Consider the following 21610-nt stretch of genomic DNA (forward strand, 5'->3'; position numbering starts at 1 on the left):
ATTTCATGGATGTATATAAACCAACTACTTAGCTTTTGCAAGTTGAATGTTCCAGTTTTTGTCAAAACTAGCCAAACAATGCCCTAATGGTACCCCAACAATAACTGATTAACATATACTTTTGCGACCTCACATTTTCATATGAGCCATTTTTTCCTCCAGAATATGTTATATTATGCAATATGATCTAACGTGTCATTTCAATTAGATTAGAAAAAAACACATTTTGGAAAAAAAAATCCTTCAAAAACTTACTTTTTTGAATGCTCAAAGAATTGAGGTATTCCATTTAGCAGTTAAGCTTTTCAACATGAGGTGTGACTGAAAGCTTAGTGCCTATTTGATCATTAGCGTTTCCTTAAAATGCAATTGATTTTCATGAAATTGCAATGAACAGCACAACTTGGCATATGAAACACCATCAAAACAATATATTGCAGTTTCTAAATGTTTTAATTTACCAATTTTTTTTGCATCACAAAGTAACAAAAATAATTCATCCCAGTATTTAAGATAAATATGTATTGTTATATGTCAATTCATTTGTGGCAAGTGGTCGTCAGTGAATTTGGTGGTCAATTTGACAAAAACAGGAACTTCCAACTTCCAATAGCTGAGAAGTTGGTTTATACATGTCCATAAAATTTCTATTGAGGGTGCAACTCATATACCTCATGATTTTGCTTTTGGCACTTTTAGTCTTATGTGCCATTAGGTGTGTTTTAATTGTCATTTTGCATTAAGAGCGCAAGACAATATTTGAGATCAAAACTAAGGATCAAAATCATCCAAACATAGGAAAAAGCAAAGGCCATGTGAAACTAAATTTTCTTCAATGCTCGGATTTGCAGAATGTTCAAAAGGTATCTGTATCTACAACATCAATAAATTTAAATCTATTGTAATTGGTATCTTTCCGTTTGATATAATTGAAATATTTTCGTGAAAGTTGAAAAGCAAAAGCCAGAGAATTTGCCATGTCACTAATATTTTCAGTTTAAGGGCCAATTGGTAGGTCAGTTCTTGCTGCCTAGTTTAGCCAGCGAATTAGTGCATGAATTAGTCGCGACCAAATTTAGACTTGATTTAAGGACGCAAACGTGTGGTCGTGTACTAGTTCGTGCACTAATTCATGTGTCAAATAAGTTAGACGTGATTCAAAGAACCGGCCTCTAGGGTCAGGTAAACATTATCTTTGCCGACAGTCAAGTTCGCTTTTAAAATTTGTGACAAACCAGATGGCAAGTCCAAGTTATCCTGTGATACTCAAAGCAAATAATGAAAGAAACTCTTTCATTTATTTACCAAGTCTCTTGATGAGGAGGTTGGACATATCCACATCCCAAGTGAGTCAAATATCCTGTCTCTTCCTTAGGTTTACATCAGCCTCAACCTTTGATGATTGTTGGATTCTAGATTGTGGAGCTTTCTTGCCTTGGAGTGTCCTTTTTTGGATCGGTAATTGAACTAAATGCACGGTCCATACAAGAGGACGAAATTCACATGAGCTCAAAGTTGATACATCACCTAGGATGGTCCTCTACAGATTCACAGATCATGATCAAGCCATGCAAAAAGCCAGTATTCCAGATCCAGACCCTGTTTCTTAGACCTTGTTCTCCAAATGATTGGGATGTTATAGTGAGATTTGACCTTAGAATGTCGGTCAAATTAACCCCTTGTCATAATGAAAATTCAATTTAGGAACTTCAGGCCGAATATATCCGGGATAGGTTGATTGAGCAGATACGAATCGTCAGGAAAGGTCAAATCGTCCTTGTATTCGTAGGAAACATGGAAGTCTCCATGATTGCATGTAAGATCATAATGATAAAATATTAGATTATCCTTTGGCCCCTCTCAACTTTCTCTTGAAATAGACAAACTGGAGCCCGAAAATGATTTGGGAACAATTGGACCCAATTCTTTGATTGATATTGAGCCTATTTTCCATGCCAAACCAATTCAGTCCCAAGTGGAAGAGAAAGTCGGATTTGTAAGACATTATCTTAACCGACTGGTAAATGGTGACACTGAGGACGATGTCAACAAAATTAGGCGCAGCCCCTTTGTTCTGGATGATTCGGTTACATTCAGGGTGGCTCCGAAATGCAGCACACTTGGAACTTGGTTCGATGCGCTCCTTGTGAGTGAGGGTGTGGATCCAGGAACAAAGTGCATTGCCCGCTTGAAGAAAGTTCCATTGGCGTCTGCAGAGGAGCAAGCAGGGGACAATTATTTCGTGAAGTGCATATTGGCTCAAAGTTCAAATCATATGCGAACCATCTTCCTCCATCCCAAGCTGATGAGAAGTATGCATCTAAAGGTTGGAACAAGGGTCCACCTGCAGATTACTTCAAATGAAACAGAGCCCCAAGTTGAAACTAAATTAGTTATTCAATACCACGGTGAAGTTGAACCCGACAAGGTAAGAAAGCTGAGAAAATATTACTTGAACATTTGTGGTGGATATACTTGTGCGCTTTTTATTGTTTTAGATCACTAGTATTCTGTTAAACACGCTTATCTGAAGAAAAGGTTATTTGGAGTTTTGAAAGCAAGTAAAAAAGAGACTGCAAGAACGAAAAGGCTTAAGGAGGAGTATTTCCGAAGTATTTTGTGACATCTAAATATCTTTTGACATCTTTTTGAACTAGTGTTCGTAATTTTTCTTTTCCATTTTCCACACAACATCCGTCAGAGTAAGTCGGTGGTGCTTGTCTACTTATCATTTTTAAGTCTTGACTAGCCTACCTTTCCCAGGGAAAGGCGAGTCCTGTTTTTTGTTCGAGGAAAACAATTTCATAACTAGATATCTTGCTGAATCAGATTAGATTCAAATACTTCAATGTATGCTTTGATCCACTTCTAAAAATAGATTGTTTGCCGGGAAAAAGTCAGTCATCGTTCCCGAGTTCTCCAAGAATTTCTTTTTTAATCTGAGAGAAACCAATCCGTACCGGTTTTTGCCGCGCCAACTTTTTGTGCTCTTGGTCTTTCAATCCGTTCTCTTTGTTTGCTCAATGGTGATTAATCCGAAATAGATGAGAAAGGTTTCTCACATTCTACATCTTGCTCTTGCCAACCAAGTGTGAGTATGCGAGTAATCCCTTGGTATTACTTGCCTCCAAACGTCTTCATTTCTAGGTAGATGACAAGGATGATTTTGCCACTCATCCAAAGATGTCATTTTCTTGTCGTCGTATGAATCCACTAGAGATTTGAAGATATAGTACCTAAGACCATACAAGGTCATTCGGAGACGTTCCATATCGCCACGTGTGGGGTGTTGTTCATCTGCATCTAGCTAGCTCATCCACATCATTCTTTGTCAAATATACATGCATACTCACATATTCTCCGCCTTCTTTGTCTTTGCCAGTCAATGCAACAAAGAGTGTTGCAGCATTTGATGACAGCTTCGGAAGACGCAAAGACCCAAGAAAAACAGACACTGGCAGATCACAAGGACAATTTCCCACTTCTGGTGCCAAATGGCATGCTCATGAGCTGGCCTGGGCCGGAGGCCTCACAGAATGGAGAATCAGGACATTTTAGCATATTCACTGAGAAACATCCATTCCTGGCTCGAACCCCAGTCGATCTGTGGAATCGGGTCGAATGGAAGAAGTGTATATTGAAAATGGATGCCATCCACCTAAAAAACAATGGAACCGTAGCCAAGGAGAGTTTGCCAAGCCAGTGAGGGATAAACTACTGACACGTCACCATGACGCCCATAAATGAGAAAATAATTCAATTGGTTTCCAATTTTCTAGCTTGATTCCGGATGCCATCCACGATTACGTCCACAAGTGTTTCCGGTGGTTCTACGAGTTTTCTCTGGATCATGTCAAAGCCACCAATGTCTTGGTAGTTGGTACCACGGGTATTGGGAAGACCTCGGTCCTGGGCTTTATCTCGGCCAAATTGGAACTCGCCTCCCCACAAGCTATCCACTGCCACAAGATTGATTGTAAAAATGACATTGGTGAGTTCCTTCGCCTCTTTGCAATCCTCGGGCTTCATGCTTCAAGTACATGCTCTTAAATCGAAATTGACAGATGCATTCAGGGTGGCCAAATTCACTAGACTCCAAAGAGCTTTGACTGCTGATGGCCAGTTCTGTTGAAAGGACGGTAAAAACCCGTATTTTCAGTTTGAGATTGGCATAAGGGCAGCCCCACTACAACTGAAGGCCATCAAAAACCATTTGAAAGCTAATTCCCTTTTGATCTAGGCAAATCTGCATCGTTGCTAATCCAGCAATGGAGAAGCCTTCTGGAAGAATGCATCTACAGGTACCCATCTGTGATTCTCGTCGACGACCTAGATTGCTTGTGCTGTGAAATTCCGCTTGAGGAGCAATCGCAAAGGCCCATGCATTTGTCGAGGTAATGCACTAGCGCTTACTTCACACTGCTTTAAACATCCTTTCATGCAGTGATGTCCCTCTATTTTCAATTTTAGTCTGGCTTCAGCCTTTGTCGATTTGGTGTCAACTGACAATTTCCGGGGCGTTCCTGTCTTGGCAACCATATCCAATTTATCCACGCTCCATTCGCGTTTGAGGCCCGGAAAAGGCAAATATTTATTTGCCGCAATCATTGATCTACCGTTGCCAAATAAGGTAGGCATATTTCCGACTTAGTTGTAATTTCCAAAGACTAGTTACATTATACCTAACGGTAGCTTCGACCCGTTGGAACAACTATGGAACAAATTTCATACAGTATAAGGTTGGATCGATTGATGTGGGGAAAGTGTTGCTACCTTGGTCCCTGTTTTCTTTTCATGTTCCCTCTCCTTCGTTGATCTCATTACTTTTCGCTCAAAGTCACGTCCAAAGATCAAAGACATCCAAGTTGGCTGGCTGACGATGGATGAGTGTTCTGTCTGTATTTCTTGGTAGGATAAAATCTCCCAGCAATTAGACATGATTTGTATCTTAGAACGAATAACATGAGATGAGAAATTGAAATCGAAACTAGTGGTTCCACTGATCCATTTGAAAAATAAACATACTCTCTCTCATAACCGTGACGAGAAGATTGCACGGCTACTCTGAATGACATTGTGCCAAACCAAACTGAGTAAGTGTCAGGTTCCACTTGAACCCACGTACCATCTTTGTCGGTGATGCTCAAAGGAGGTGTTGGACTGTAGAGGGGAAGGTAAGGGCTCTGGGGAACCCAATTTTCCTCACTTGCCCCCATTCTGTGTACTGTATGTTGAGTGCGTTGATGCCTCTGTCCGTTACGAAGGGAACAGGATATTTGGTGCAGAAGGGGCCTTTTCCCTAAGGTGGTCTGGAATGGGTTTTGGAACGAGGACTAATATAGGAATTAGGATCAAATGTCTTGGACCTTTAGGAACAATGGATCATTTCTTCGAGTCGTCATACAAGCATACCCCGCTTTCAAGACTGGGCCCAATGGAATCGCTTTGAGTATTTCATTTCCCATTTATGCGCTCATACAAAATATCAGACTGGGGTGCTATCATTTAAGCGCGACAAATTTTGTGTGAGACCACCTCAATGTAGTGGAGCTTTATGAGAAGACATACATAACAAGAATTTGTATTTGACAATAGTGTATTGAAAATAGTAATTGGGTCGCAATCCCGTGCGAAAGCTGAAGTATGATTTTCTAAATAATGTACTGCAATGCAATGACCGTCTTTTTCGATCACCAAGGGCACATATATTGATCATGATATCCTGCATATCACATTTGTTTTTAAACATCCAACAAAGCTTAACCGCACTACGACACTTTTCGACCTTTAACGTTGTATGTTAAGTCAAGTGTCAACCTAATCTGCCCACTTACGGTAAACCACATTATTCCTTCCAAATTTTAACCCTAGCCAACCAAATACCGAAAACTTAAGTAATAAGTGAATGGTGTTTACACTTCTCTATAAGGATCTTTAGATGTGGCAAAGTAACGGATCGGATTTCAACTGTGTGAGCTAGCCAGCTAGCGCCACAATCGCAGCAAGAACTATTACGATTTTAGCAAATCCAGTGCTTCCAAATCTTCATTGACACAATTGTTCGCCATCTTTGGACATCGTTCGACAATCATTTTAAATCATTTAAATCCAAAATTAATCTGCTAAAGGTGACATTACTTGGCAAGTGACAAAATATGCAAAAAATATGTGCCAACATTTTGTCATAAATAAGAAGTGTGGAGGCACTTACTTCCTGGTAGTACCAGAGAGCTTTACACGCTTTACACCTCTATAGGGCTAGTCAAGTAAACGCGTTCATGGACAAGTGATGTTATTCCATGGAGTAAAATCAAAGACAACATGCCCAGCCAAACCACACTGCGCATGCATTGGATTTTGACATTTTTTCCATTTTTCATGCTTGTCTAGACAATTAGCATTGTGGTATTGAGCCAATTTGATAGTGTGTTCACTAGTTAACACCAAACATGCTCATTTAGTAGGATTTTGTGACACAACTCACTCAAAATCACTCGATTATTGAAAATTCAATGGGCGAATGGTGCGAATTGACTGTGATGTTTGTCTTAGTTCTCTCTCCCCAAAATACCCAAAAGCCGGACCACATTTTTCTTTGAATTTCCTTTACTTGACATCCCCTATAAGAGGTTCAGGAAAGGTCAGCTAATTCTCCTTCTCTCTGATTCGACGATTTTATTTTTGAGAACTTTTGGGTCCTTGAAGTAGGAGCTGCATGATGATGCCAGCCATGGAGTATGGCAGTAGTGGAGTAGAGAGCTCTCGGAAACCTCGCTAGAAGACGTTTCTGTTTTGCGTTACCTCCTAATCGAGTGCTAGAAAATGAAGAAGGAATTCATTGAGCACTCTCTCAGCGGAAATGCATCTGATCAGGAGGTAACGCATAGCCCTACAAAACCTCGCTAGAAGACGTTCGATCTTAGACCGAGCTTTCCACTCCACTACTGACGTACTACATATGCCAACACAAGCTTTGGGAGGTTGTGGGGACGTTTATGCATGGTTTAGGCAAGCTCTGGCAGGTTCGTTTGTTTGCTGGTACCAGTGTCAGTGATGCAAGTTTGGGGCTTCTAACACGTTTTTAAGAAGCTGACCCTTCTTTCACATTGCTATATGAGGAAAGGCCAGTTTCGTTAAAACCAGTTTGAAAACGCCAATTTTGCATCACCGGATTGGCTGGCAAGTTTGTTTGCTGGTACCAGAGCTTGCCTAAATGACTGAATTGGCGTGCTTTTCAATACATTAGAGGTACTAAAAAAAACAGATATAACGCGTAATATTGGACAAAAATGTTTTCTGAGGTTTCGAAAAGTCGTTTGTAAATATAGGAAATTTCAATGTATGTGGGGATTACCGTTTTTGGGGGGGAAATCTGGGGTTTTAACCTACGGTTATCTGGCAGCACTGATAATTACCCATTTCTTGGCGGATATCGCAATTTCTGGCAACGCTGCCAGAGGGTCAAGCAAGTTGACCGAAATAAACTTTCGAACTGTGAAGGATATAAACATAAAATCTGAAGCGTGTACTACTGTGACCCAACATGCCGTCTACACAATACCAAGTGCCCTAGCCGGAGGACGGTCAAGGTTTGGGAAAACCTCATGGACCAGAAGGTTTAAGAAGCTACCAAAGGATCAAAAACTGTTTTGAAAGCAAAACACAAAGAGCTTAAGGCCGTTCGACGAGAGCGAGACCAAGCCATTGTTAGCCTCCTAGATGCACGGAAGGAAAGGGACGACACTCATAAAGAACTCCTTGCAACTCGTGCCGAAAGAAATAGTACAAATACACTAATGAAAGAAGCGCTGGAGAGAACCATCAGTGAGAGGCTCCCCACTCCTGAATTGAATAGGATCCTTCAAGAAGTCAGTTCAAGAGATAATGGCCAGTTACAGGTTCTGGATGTGGACTTTGAAGCTCATCCGCAACTAAAAATGGTTATTCAATCCATGAGAAGACAATAATTAGTCAATCTACAAAGTATTATGTGTATTTGTAAAAAGCGAAATCTTTTTTGATTCGATTAAATACAGTTATTCCCTAAAACGTCTAGACATTGAACGAACCATTGACAACCCTAATAGTCTTTGAATTTAACCTCATTTGCTCACCATCAATTGGTCAATCTCAGAGTTATTCAAATGTTCCTATTTTAAGTTAGCCTCCAGTCCAAATAAGACTGATCATTCCCATCAAAATTGAAAAAATTCCGGCTGTTCATGAGCTGATCACAAAACCGGATAGTTACACTATTTAGCCAACCAAGTTGTCAGTCGTTCGAACGCTGGATTGTCGGCATCTAACGCTAAATAGCATTAGCTGATTAAAGGGAATATATTCATCGTTATATGTAAAAATGTGCACATCTTAAATGAAATTCTTAAAGGAGCGAGACATTAACTGAAGCTCATCTTTTATATATCAACGTTAAAACGACTTTGGGGAAAACTTTAGCACAGTGACAGAGTTGGTATAACACTTTGACGACGTACTTGAAGGGACCAAACACAGCGATTGCGTTGACATTGTTTATTTACCTTTTTAAGACATTTGAACAGGTTGACTACGCCACGGTTAACTACTTAAAAGACTTTTTGATATCGGTATCAGATGATTTTTTAATTGGATGAGAAGGTAGCACATAATGAGTGATGGTTTTAGGCACTGTAATAAGCACACAGAAAGGTATATCGGGCGTACCACAAGGCTCAACCCTGGCCCCAATTCGATCCATTTTCCTTTGGCCTCCTTCCTGTTTGAACGCACTGCCTTACGTACTCTTTGTATTTAACCCGCCACCATTTGTAACTCCTAGTGCTAGGGTCGGAGGGGTGGGCCCCTCGCCCGGCCACCAAAGCCAGCCATCACATCGTCCATTTCCAACTTCCGTTAGGCAAATTCATGTCCGGTATCAGTTTTGGTTCTCCATCTGTTGGTGTGGTTAGTGTCTAAAAAATTCATTTGGTGAAGGGTCGGGGAGAAGATTCGAACCATTGTATCGTTTTTGATTCAGACTTGGCAGTCTTGACAGCATAGATAACTTCATATATAGATCGATCAAGGGCGCTGCGATCGCATGTTTTCGTCTCAGCTGTCGCTGTTGGAAAAAAATGTTTCATTCGTAGTCAAGCTACTTAGGACAACTATGGTGCAAATTTGAATCGTTGACGGCTCGTCCAAATTCACAGTAGAAGCCCCTAATAAGACTCCTTGTCAAGCAATTGCTCTCGTCCAGCACGCTTCATAAAACGGTTTGAGTAAGTTGTCCGACCACATTTTTAAGAACGAAATTTGAAGAGGTTAAAATGGGGCTCAAGTTAAAGTTTTCATCCATGTGGTGGAAACACTTAACTGAAACGCAAGGAACAAGCCTGGGTTCAGGCTGACCTCCAGAGGTGTCGGAATAGGGCTAGTCAAGGAAACGCGTTCATGGACAACTGACGTTATTCCATGGAGTAAAATCAAAGACAACATGCCCAGCCAAACTGCACTGTGCATGCATTGGATTTTGACATTTTTTCTATTTTACATGCTTGTCTAGGTAATTAGCATTGTGGTATTGGGCCAATTTGATAGTGAGTTCACTGATTAACACCAAACATGCTCATTTGTAAGAACCACTCGCTCAAAATCACTCGATTAATGAAAATTCAATGGGCGAATGGTACGACTTGACTGCAATGTTTGTCCTAGTTCTACCCCCCAAAATGACCAAAATCAGGGTGCCGGACGACATTTTTCCTTGAATTTCCTTTACTTGACTTCCCCTATTACCTTGATTATGTAAAGGTGCAATCATGTCGCCCACATTCAAGCACATTGTTGGGAGATTGAAACGAAATTCGACATGCCTCATCATTGCGTTGCAATTTCAGATACATTTTGTTACACTTTCGAGATTTTCGAGATGCGTCTTTAAACAAGGGCAATCAATAGAGTACATGATTTGCTCTACTAATGTCCAAATCTTTTTTGACATGTTACGTTTATTATGCCCTAAAAAGCATGTTTTTATTATTCTACCACTCTTTCTACCTGTATATTTGCAAGATTCAAAAGGAATTAAGATTAAGGAGGAAAAACAAACGTTTCATGATAATAATTCAACTTGCCTGAAGTGAGATTTAACGAAATATCTTTGTCCCATTTCCACCAGCGTCAGCTGACCTGAAAACATGCTCATGCGGTACAGCTCCTATTGAACTTAAGCATTCTAGATATGGTTTTCTATGCTTGACGGGGACATTCTTTGCATCCAATACAAAATTCCTGAACTGTTTTTATCCACAAAAAGGAGAAGTATATTGTCTGAGTGACACCTCAGCCCAGACAATTAGTTTTTATTCGACTCGGAGGTCTTTCTCGGCTGCCGAAAAAAGTATGTTTTATCGGCCCTCCATGGGCCATGTGGGTGATCTTCAGATAAACGAACACTAAGGGCTCGTTTCAGCGTTATCATCATCCACATTAATCTTTCTGCTTACATACATCTGCTTTCTGGTCCAAAGAACATCGCGTTACCCTCCATTAGATTCTCATTGCCCATATTAGAGCTCTAGCCAAAAATGTACGGATCAAAAATTGTCATTAATGAATAGTGAATCCTTGAGGTTTCCATCCACTTCTTTCGAGAAACTGAATTTGCGTAATTTTGATTCAAAGCATTGACGCCCATTGAAATAGTTGGAAGGTTTTAACATACTGAACTTTAGCTTGTTGCGTATGCTCTCCTAAAACTTGAAGCAATTTGGCATGCTGATGATATTTCGGAGACGCGTACTAGTGGTTAACGCAGCGTGCCTAGACATGGCCTATAATGAGGGAGGTTCTCGGTTCAATTTTCCATCTAACCTTATGTATTTGAGAGGTCTTCATGATTCGAACCTGTATGTTTTCCTTCGAATTTTCAGTTCAATTTGTACTCTTCCAATTCACGTTACTGTATGGCAGCTTGGCCTCTGTAACGTTACTGATTGTAAATGTCCTCTATCCATCGCTCAAGCCCTGGGGAAAACAAGCTTTTGCTTACCTGGGAAGACATGCCCAAGTTCCTCAAACAATACCTGCGCGTGCCCCAATCTTCAATAATGCAAGGACGCATTTCCTATGCGAAACCGAGCCCCTCACCATTGGACTGGCAAGGTTAGTGTCCAACAGTGTTGGGAACCTGACCTTTCCGGAAGTGATGTCCGGACACAATTGTTCCTTCCCGGTCAAGGACTTAATAACACCTTATTGTCCTTGGCCCGACATCCCCTCGGAGTATTGGCGGTCATTGGCTCCCGGCCAAATGCCACCAACGACGGAGCTGACAAAAAAATCTGTTCAATCGGCCCATCCTCAACTCTACGATAACCAAGAATTTCATCATTTACCTTTACCTAACTTGGTTTGTACTGTCTATGATTCCCCTCTTCCCTTTTCATGTGCATTGAACCAATCCTAGTCATACTCATTGTGATATCACTTTCTAGTCAGCTATTTTATTGCATTTACCTTTCTTCATTTTCTGTTTTATCAACAAACTCTGTATATTGTATATACATCATATTTTATTTTATAGTTCTTTTACCCCATGACATGACCAGAGTCGCAATAAAGATTATTACTATTAAAAAATATATCAATGTGTCAGTGTTCGAGCCCTCTCGCAATGGATTTCAATTGTTTTAAATCTATTGCAATACGAATTATCTTGAGCGCCAGCAGCAATACACCTTTCCTGTGCAAGAACCGAGTGCTTCTTTCAATTTGAAAGGATGATAAAGGGGAGCTCAAATTGAAATTGACCCAAAATGACCCAAACGATTGACTTGGACACGCTCATCTGCAATCTATATGTCCAACTACCAATTCTAATTTTTTGCAGCCTTTGAAAAGCAATTCCACTCTTTTTTAGACTCCAACAATGCTTTTGACCTTCTATGTCATCAACCAAAAATAGGTTTACAAGGCACTAGTGTACATTTAAGTTCTTTTTCATTGTCTTAAACAGAGACCTTGTCATTGTTAATCTTTTTCCCTGCTCCCCGCCGACGATTCTACGTTTTGACTGAACCTTGGTTAAGTTTTAAACGTGATCTCGATTATTTTTTGCAAACAATAGGGGATGTCAAGTAAAGGAAATTCAAGGAAAAATGTGGTCCGGCACCCTGAGTTTGAGCATTTTGGGTGATTCGAGTGATTTTGAGCGAGTTGTGATACAAAACCCTACTAAATGAGCATGTTTGGTGTTAATCAATGAACGCACTATCCAATTGGCTCAATACCACAATGCTAATTGCCTAGACAAGCATGTAAAATGGAAAATGGAAAAAATGTCAAAATCCAATGCATGCACAGTGCGGTTTGGTCTGGGCATGTTGTCTTGATTTTACTCCATGGAATAACGTCAGTTGTCCATGAACGCGTTAGCTGACTAGACCAACAGACCATATAATGACTAGACCTCGCATAGCGCGAGGAAAAATGCGAACACTTGCCTTCATCAGCTGGTACATAAATTTTGGTGTACAGTGACTCATGCTTTTTCATCCGCCAGCGTGGCCAGATTCAGAGTGAGCTTGTCACTGATAGCGTTCGTTGAAGGCCCAGCGATTGTAGGTCGTTACTACTGATCACGCAGTCACCCTCCTCTTTTTTGGTGTACTGAGTTGTTGACTTAAAATCCACTTTCCTCTGCACTGAGGTCGGGCCAATGCGACATCTAGTCGTTATATGATCTGTGGACTAGACCTATACCTGAACAACCTTACGTTCAGGGATGTCTTAAAGCGGGCCAATTCAAACTCATTATCGGTCGCAATATTTATGGAGGTGCCAGTTTTCGATAGCTTAGAAAGCGTATTCTGACTTTCAAAACGTAAACAATCGTTATGTACAGTAGCGTATGAAGGTTGTATTGTCTAATATGATTCCCAATTTGACGATCTTAAAAGGCGAAAACGAAGCCTAAAAGCAGCATATGGTACAACGGAGAAACATTAGGCATATGTTGATTCAATTGACTCATACCCGACGTTCAAAACGCTCATAATTCATCGCAGGACTTACGAGGGAAGATTCTGGATCATCTGATAGATAATGATACAAATATCATTCCTCCCACCATCAGAACCGAACTGGAGGATGTAACTGAAGGTTTTACGCCATTGGATGTTCAACGACTTTGGAATGATATTGCCATTAGAATAAACAAAGGTAAGTTTGTGCCATGTTGCTTTTTCTACTACTGAACGAAGTTGTTTCCTTATTTTCATCAATATCATGCACAGGGAATTTCGACATGAACGATATCAAGCGTAGGATAAGGACCTTTCGTCCACTTGCATTGGCCAATGTTAAATTGGAACAACCAAGCCCAAAGACTTGGGCTGACCTTGGTGGCCTTGAACAAGTCAGAAGAGTGATTCATGAGACAATTACTTGGCCAGGACAGGTTTGTACACAAACAAGGTTTCATGCATGACCGAATGTTTTAGATCATTATATTTTGTTTTGATATTTCTAAGAGTCAAAAAGTACGAAAATGACTTTGCATTGAAACGATGAGTAATCGGCATTCGTAAGACTAAAACCATTTATGGCATTGTGGAAGAGAGAAAGTGTGAGTGTCTTAGGGTTGGGGCGAGTCCAAACTCGAGTCCGAGTGGACTCTACTCTTTTAATCCAAGTTGGAGAAATTGACCGGACCCTTTATGATTAATTTTTTCTTTGCACTTCGTTAGAAAAAGGGGTTTTCTCCGTCTAGAATTGACTACATAGGATGCCAGCCCTTGCCAGATCATCATTGTATTAGCCTTGTTTAACTTAGTAACAGCAAGGAGAGTTTTTTCGTTTGACTTGAGCCCGACTAAGGACTCGCCCCAGCACTAGTACATGTGTATGGGGACGTTTAGGTAAGCTCTGACAGGTTCGTTGGTTTGCTGGTACCGGAGTCAGTGATGCAAGTATGAAGCTTCAGACACGTTTTTGAGAAGCTGACCCTTGTTTTGCATTGCTATATGACGAAAGGTCAGTTTCGTTCAAGCTAGTTTGAAACGCCAATTTTGCAACACTGGCAATGGCAGGCAAGTGTTTGGTGGTACCAGCGCTTGCCTAAATGTCCGAATGGATGGTAGGACCAGGAAGGGGTGAGTAATAATGGGGAGAGGTATCAAAGGGAGCTAAAATATATGTGCAAAAAAAAACAGATTTTGGAACTTACCGGTAGGGCTGTTCAAAACATACAAATGCAGTTTTTGCACTTTTTCCGTTTTTTTTGCATTTTAGACTTTTTTCATTCTTACACCGTTTTGGCTCCAGAAGTGTTACCATGACGTCAACTCTTTTTGTTCAAAGCGCATACAAAGGGATTCATCAATACCTTAACCCCCTAGGTTTTTGACTACTTGGACAAGTAACATCAAATGTAAAACTCAAGACCTACCATGATCATTCTGTAGAATAAAGGGTCTTATAGAGATTCTGTGCATCCATTGTTGATGCTCGTTTCCATCTTTGTTCAACGACATTTCATCGTTTTGTTTATGATTCTGCCTCAAAAAGCATAAAAAGAGTTGAGAATATCAGTATATTTCTTTACATTCCCTGGCCCTTGGTGTTGCATTTTAACGTGCATTGTTTGCGACTTTTAATTGCATTCGTTGAACAGCTCTAGTTATTGATAATTGAGGTTAATTTCCAGTTGGAATTGAAGAGATTATATATTGATAAATAAGATAGCTTTTACGTACTTGACACCGAAATTCGAACTTTAGTATCAACAACCATTGTTTGACCATTGTATTCGCTGGCAAACATTGGCCGAGACGCGCTTTCATTTCATCATTCTACTTTCTAGTATCCGGCTCTATTTGCTCAGTGTGGTCTTCGTTTGCAGTCTGGCCTTCTTTTGTATGGCGCCCCTGGAAGTGGGAAAACTTTGATTGTAGGCATCGCTGCTAAAGAATGCGGCATGAACTTGATCACAATCAAGGTAAGATTACTTGTATTGGAGCAACAAGATATCCTATCCAAGTTGGGGGATTGGGTTGATCAAAGAGAGTCTGATGCCCACTTTCATATTGAATTGCCCACAAGAGAGTTCCAGGGCATGAATGTATGATGATGACGACGTTCGTTCGGGGGGGTAAGTAACAAAAACAACTGCTGACCTGGTTTGTTCCACATACGTATGTACGAGATATAAGCATATCTGTCTTCTACCTTATTTCCCCGATTTCTGGAACTGGAAGGTTTAAGGCCTAAGGGTCGGGAACTAGTAGCATTAATATTTGAACGGCTTGGTAACCAAAGTAGATATGAGCCACTATTTGACCGGATGACTGAATCTCGTGGAAATTGATTCAACCCGAATAACCGATTTGTTATCTCATCCCCATAAATGAGCTTTAGAAATCGATTTCCGTCCTTGGCTAGTCTTGAGCCCGATTCAAAGTGAACCAACAAACGGGTTCATTTGTACTACAGAATACTCTTACCATATCACTCAAGCTTGGTTTTGAAGCGCCTTTGTTCCAGTCCTGCATTCCAAGATCCTTAGAGCCAAAACATCAGTGTACTCTTTCGTCGTCAAGAATGGCTTCTTCATACGGGTCCACGAGAGTCAAGTTTCTCTCCGTTTTTCTCCCCCTTTGTTTACTCAGGGTCCAGAATTACTTTCCAAATACATCGGTTCCAGCGAGGCTGGCGTGAGGTCAACATTTGAGAGGGCCAGGGCGGCCAAACCCTGCATCCTATTCTTTGACGAGTTCGACAGTCTGGCACCCAGGTAAGGACGAGTAGTTTATAACAACATCTTTTCATGAATTGGATGCCCGCTCTTCCCTACTTTTGAGTGAGACGAAGTCCAGAGTTCGGCTGTTATTGAATGATCATGAATGTGCCTCGGGGAGATGCGTTCTTTCTGGCCAAATGGAGACCACTTAGCTAGAATAATGCAGGCTAATGATTAGTGCCCGGCACTCTCTTCCCATTAAACTTCGCTTTTAGAGCTATGGATGTACAAACTATATGCCATATTGCATCTTCTTGAATGCCAGGGGGAATACCGGAGTCTTGGAGTCTTGGTAGGTTTTAGCGAGATTAGCACACATTTGAGGTCTGGTGGTGTCGTAAAATGTCGGGCCTTGACCCTATTGACCCTAACGTGATCCATGGCAGTTTAGTGGGAGTGAGCAACATTTGTGGTTGGTTTCTTCTTCTGAAGGAACGTACACACACACACACAACTCATTGGTTGGTAGGCATTACCCTGGTCAAGGAGATGCATGCATGTGTATGTGCTAGTAGTATGTGTTTAACTGAGGCCCTGGCTCTAATTATTTTACATGCGGCTTGTTCTTCATCTGGCTTGCGAGAAGCGAAGGGATCTCCTCTACATTGATGGTCCTGGTTTCACCCCAGCTTGCCAAGATTTGGTCGGTCTCCGCTCTCAATTGAACACATGCGGCCAGTCTCGGATCCTGGGATCCTGGGATCCTCGCTTTTCATTCGCCATCACCATGTTCATTAGCTATTGACCGAAGAAGCCGGGCTTCACGTTGGAAACCAGATTAAAAAAGGGGGACCCCAAACCACAAGTGCATATCGAAATGGAAAAAGAGAACTAACTAACTAACAGCAACTACAGCAACAACAACAACAACAACACGTTGTTTCTTAATGCATAACATCCCAGTGACTGAAACATGCATCAATTGGATAGCCAAGGTCTTGTTGTTGAATGGAAGGAGAGGAGGGCGTTGTGGACCCAGAGCCTCTCACTAAATAAAGATTTCCAATACACGGATGGGTGGGTGGGACACACTATAGCAGGATGGATGCTTGGATGGATGGATGGATGGATGCTTGGATGGCAGGGAGGTACGTAGTGTTCCAATAGTAGAAGGGTTTTTACTGGTCTTACAAGCATCAGGCCCAAAGAGAAAGGATTCAAGTGGGGGTTCAAGGCTATTTTGGCTTTGACTGCTGCTGATCGCTTGTTTGTGGGAGAATGATGAGAGAAGAAGGAAGGAACGAAGGAAGGGGACCTAAAGGGAATCGTAGCTTTTTGTAGCTGTTGCTCGGGTTTGATGACGATTGCATTGTACTTTGAAGGCGAGGGAGAATAGCACCGAACCAGGGAGGAACATTACGAAGTTGGCCATTGAAACTTGGGAACTAAGGCTTCCCTCTTTCCGAGTTCTTGGAAGCCACCTTCTGGCGGTAATGATGATTGCAATCTGCTTTTTGTAATGCATTCTGATTATGTGGACGGGCTTTTAAAAGAAATAAAAGCCAAGAAAAGGCCTCAAATGTGATGAAAACCTTTAAAGCTCTTGGCCAAGGTGCGATCCAATTTCAGTGGAACTATCTCGAGTTCAACGGAAAAGCAGTCAAATGATGAATGATGGTTCTCAGTATTTGCCGAGCTCTTCCCGGTTCCAATTGGGTGATGCACTATCCCCTTCAAGCCCATCAGACAATAACCAATTGGGACCTCAATTATTTACTCAGTTCGTCAATGTTTCTCTCTTCCTTCCTCAACTTTGGGTGCGGTCCATTCTTTGAGCCGAATTTGACCGCATGATCAATGGCAGACCTCACAAGTTCCAACATTCATCCATCTCATTGGGGGTGGTAGTGATGAAGATAATGAAGATGATGATGATTTTGAAGAAGAAGTGGGGGATACGAAACAACCACAACTCTCGCCCTAATGGGTCACAATCCAAGTTCCATGTTCCAAGTTGTAACTTTAAGATAAATTGCACTAGACTATGATTTGTCCTGCATAAGTATCCCTCTGGACCTCGGTCAAACACTTCAACTATGTATGTATGTGTGTATAACACAGTACATGTTCATTTGTCTGCTCGTTTGATTGTGCTCTTAGTGGAGTTGCCAGATCTCATTACTATTTTTGGTACTTATGGCCTTTTTTTCCCGAATGCACGCATATCTCTTTCCCTATACTTGAACGATCTACGTACACACATACTTACGTATTATAGGCGTGGGCACGATTCCACAGGCGTGACGGACCGCGTGGTCAATCAACTTCTCACCCAACTGGACGGTGTCGAGAGCCTCGAGTCTGGGATCTTTGTCATGGCTGCCTCCTCCAGACCTGACCTCATTGACCCAGCCTTGTTAAGGCCAGGTCGATTGGACCGCAAGGCTCTCTGCCCAATGCCCAACTTCCAGGAACGCCTGGACATCTTAAATGCTTTGGGGCGTGAGGTGCATTTTGAGTCGAGAAGCGAAGATTTACGGATAATTGCTACCAAAACAGATGGTTTCTCGGGGGCTGACCTTCAAGCCATCCTGTACACGGCTAGATTGGAATCCCTTAAAGAAAAGATCACTCGGAAACGAAAGGGTAAGTTCCGCTCCGCTCCTCTCTTCTCCTCTCTTATTTCTTTCTTGAACCAAAACCCTACTGGAATCCTGAGGACAAGTGTGCTTGAGAGAGCGAGTAGAGAATATGAACAACAAGATAACACAATTTTGCTTGCAAAACCAATTCCAATGATAGAAGTGAGATCCGCAGAGAGGATGGATGGAATTGACATTGATCCGCTTTCCCCGACGTCCACGCCACTGATGCATCTAACTTATTGCGAATCGAGGGAAAGTTGGCAAATCCAACCATCCATCAGAATGAACTCGAGTCGGTCTGATCCGGGGATTCCATGTGAAGGACGAGAAGAAGAGTCCAAAGAAGCCGATGCAAAGAGACAAGGCAACCAAGAAGAACCAGCAAAAACAATTGAGGGTAAGGGCCCACGAATGCAACCACTAACCGACCAACGGACCAACTGAACCACTCGCATTGAAGCGAGAGAGGCTGGTCAAGCGTTTACAGCAAACTAGTTGGTTGATTTTCGAATTCGAGAACGCACCAAAATGTTGTATTGGCGCACTTTATAAGAAATGGCCGAGATGAGAGCCAAAATCTAGGATCGTCTTAAGTTGCATTCAAGATTCGAAAGACAAAGGTACCAATAAGGTTTTTAGCACCTTTTTTCCTAATCTTATGGAAAGGTCTGGATTATTGGATCAAATCTGATTAATACAAAATTGAATAACTAAGTTCAAACCAATTATCAACGGCAACATTTTAAGGAATTACTTAACACTAAAGAAATGCAGATATGCTGTAGATGGAATAAAAAATCAAAGGCTTTTCTTCTCATGAATTTATCTTTACTTCTTATCCCTAGCACATAAGTTATCTAAATGTGATGGTTGAAATTATTCTTATCAACAACAGACTGGAACAAAACACGTTCATTTGATGTAAAGTAAAGATTGTTTTTTTATAATTGTAAACCCTAATAAAGGGGACTTATCGTTAGGCTTCTAGTCCACCAAGAACTCGATTGAAGCATAAATATAGATTGATGTTGTCGACTACAAGTAAGTGCCTCTCAAATGCAGAAAGATGCATCATTTATCGCTCTCGTGCCAAGATAAGAAAAGTACCCAAAATGCTGCATTGTTTACCTCCATCCCGAACGATTGCTGGTGACCCTGTTCAATCAAAGGTGACTGTGTGTGTGTGTATATGTTTTATTCCACCACACTCATTCGTCCACAGATTAAACCTTCTTTGACTTGAATGAAGTTCCCGTTAGACACAGACATCTCAAACATTTTTCCCCCCACGTGAAAAGATCTGAAAAAGGGCGGAAGGGGAACGGAAAGAAAGAGAACTTTTCATCAGAAATACACCCAACTTCATCCAGTCAATGGTTAGCTTGAGGGCTCCCTTGTTTTCCGCCTTTACAGGTGCAACATCGTCAGACTTATTCCCTTCAATGGACCCGAGGAAATTGGATGAACCAGCTGAGACCCACGAGGACTCCAAAGGCACCAAAGGCACAGCTGACCTCAACTTGGAGGAGAAGGAGAAGTCGATTTCAACCGATTCAAGGCCACATCCATTCGATCCGCCGGCTCACAATCGGGTCAGAAATTGCATTTACTTGCTCACGATCCCTACGTTTTTGTTTATGGCACTGGGCTTGAAAACCTTTAAAAAATGTGTTTTGACCTTCAAGAACGGAGGGAAGAAAGTTTTTTTTGTGATCCAATTAACTTGGAGAGTCAAGTTTTCTTTCCGGGAGGATCCGAACTTTCGGCTCTCGAGGGTAAATAGGGTCCCATTGTATAATTGCATGAGATTGGATGGATTTTGCTCGCCAGTTTTTTGTGCCAAACTAATCTTTTTTCGATTGGTTCCTCCCCTAAAGCAAGGCCAAATGGACGTTATTTCACTCACTTGCAGGATCATGTTCCAATCACTCGAGACCATTTACTGGCTGCCCTAAAAGACACAAAACCCTCTGTGAGCATTGAAGAACGCCAAAAGTTTGAAAGAATGTGAGTAATTAAAAAACTGCAACGTCCCTTCAAGTTTCTTGCTCCATCGTCAGGGTTGCCAAAATGTTAGTCTGCGCTCACTTTCGCAAATGCAAGAAAGAGAATAGTTTCAATTCCTAATGTGGTCATGGAACACATCTCTGACTTTTGAACAAAGCTCTCTAGGTCTGTGCTATTTTCTTTAATGAATGGTGGTCTTAATAGGATGTGACTTTGTTTGTCCTCTCCCCACCCAAAAAAACTTCTTTTTACGAGCTCTTCAAGGATGGCTTGACAAAAAACCACTTCTCATTCAGTGTCATTTTCACAAGACATTCAGTCACTTTCTGAGTTGGAACAAGGCTAATTTTAGAAGTCCACAAAAGATAAGTGTGTTCCCTCCAGAGAGTTGTACGACACTTTGGTGGACAGACTTCCACTGGAATTTCACAATGACCTATTGAAATATGACCATTCATCAAGGCACTTTAATTGAAGTGGAAGGGACCTCTCTCAGGTTGGACTTGTCAGCTAAACATGTTGTGTATTTTCAAAAGACGATACAATACTTGCAATGACCTTCAAAGGGCTCCCGAATCCCATGGGATGCTCCAATTATGTCGAAAATAAGCGTATACCATCATAGCAATGCTAGAATACGAGCTTGCAATGAACCCCCAATTTTCGGGGTTGGATCATTTGTAGTCTCTACTCTCAATCCTGTTTTTGCAAATGAATGTTTTTCAATTACATTTTAGTCCATTATTGATCGTTCAAGCTTGGACTTGAATTGCGGCTTTTTCGAAGTCCCTCTGTTTAGCCGAATTAGCTTCTTTGCTTCCAGTTACCAACGGTTTAGTGCGAATGGACCCCGAAATCTGGATGCGTCATCAGTGCTGCCACTTACAGAAATCGACGCCAAGCGTGGAACGAAAGATCCCAATTTGGATTCGAGGTCATTACAAACCATGGCTGGATCTCGAGCGACATTAAAATAAGTTTGGTCTTGATCTTTTTTACCATAGTCCCTCCACCAACACTGCCAAATTTATCCCCAATTGAGATGATGGAATTCCCTCAAATTATTCAATGATCTAAAAATGGCAAGGAAGTCAGTTGGATGACAGATTCTGATTATTTCTTTCATCTTCAATAAACATAGAGCAATGCTCAAAGTTATGAAAGAGTTTGGACCCGATAAGAATCAAAATCCAAGCCCTCAAGGCTCAGCAAAAATCTTTGTTGTCTTTCTGGTGTG

The 21610-nt window shown here is 41.4% G+C and overlaps 1 protein-coding gene across 3 annotated transcripts; it reads left to right on the forward strand.

Moving 5' to 3' along the window:
* The first annotated feature begins 1158 nt into the window (after positions 1–1158).
* LOC131878696 (peroxisomal ATPase PEX1-like) lies at positions 1159–21536 on the forward strand. 3 transcript variants are annotated; one of them, XM_059224777.1, is made up of 18 exons: positions 1159–1346; positions 1417–1641; positions 1705–1816; positions 1881–2428; positions 3383–3702; positions 3780–3991; positions 4241–4394; positions 4471–4630; positions 13050–13203; positions 13278–13441; positions 14846–14980; positions 15651–15775; positions 18000–18367; positions 18524–18763; positions 19780–19958; positions 20279–20373; positions 21197–21307; positions 21378–21536. In XM_059224777.1, exons 1-18 carry the CDS (start codon positions 1239–1241, stop codon positions 21412–21414), a joined length of 3447 nt encoding a protein of 1148 aa, XP_059080760.1. In that variant the 5' UTR covers positions 1159–1238; the 3' UTR covers positions 21415–21536. The 3 variants fall into 3 exon arrangements, with proteins under 3 accessions (XP_059080760.1, XP_059080759.1, XP_059080761.1); XM_059224776.1 differs by having other exon boundaries at positions 1160–1346; positions 21197–21536; XM_059224778.1 differs by having other exon boundaries at positions 1160–1346; positions 1714–1816; positions 21197–21536.
* Positions 21537–21610: the final 74 nt, after the last annotated feature.

Source organism: Tigriopus californicus, chromosome 4, assembly GCF_007210705.1.
Source record: "Tigriopus californicus strain San Diego chromosome 4, Tcal_SD_v2.1, whole genome shotgun sequence".
NCBI classification, from domain to species: domain Eukaryota; kingdom Metazoa; phylum Arthropoda; class Copepoda; order Harpacticoida; family Harpacticidae; genus Tigriopus; species Tigriopus californicus.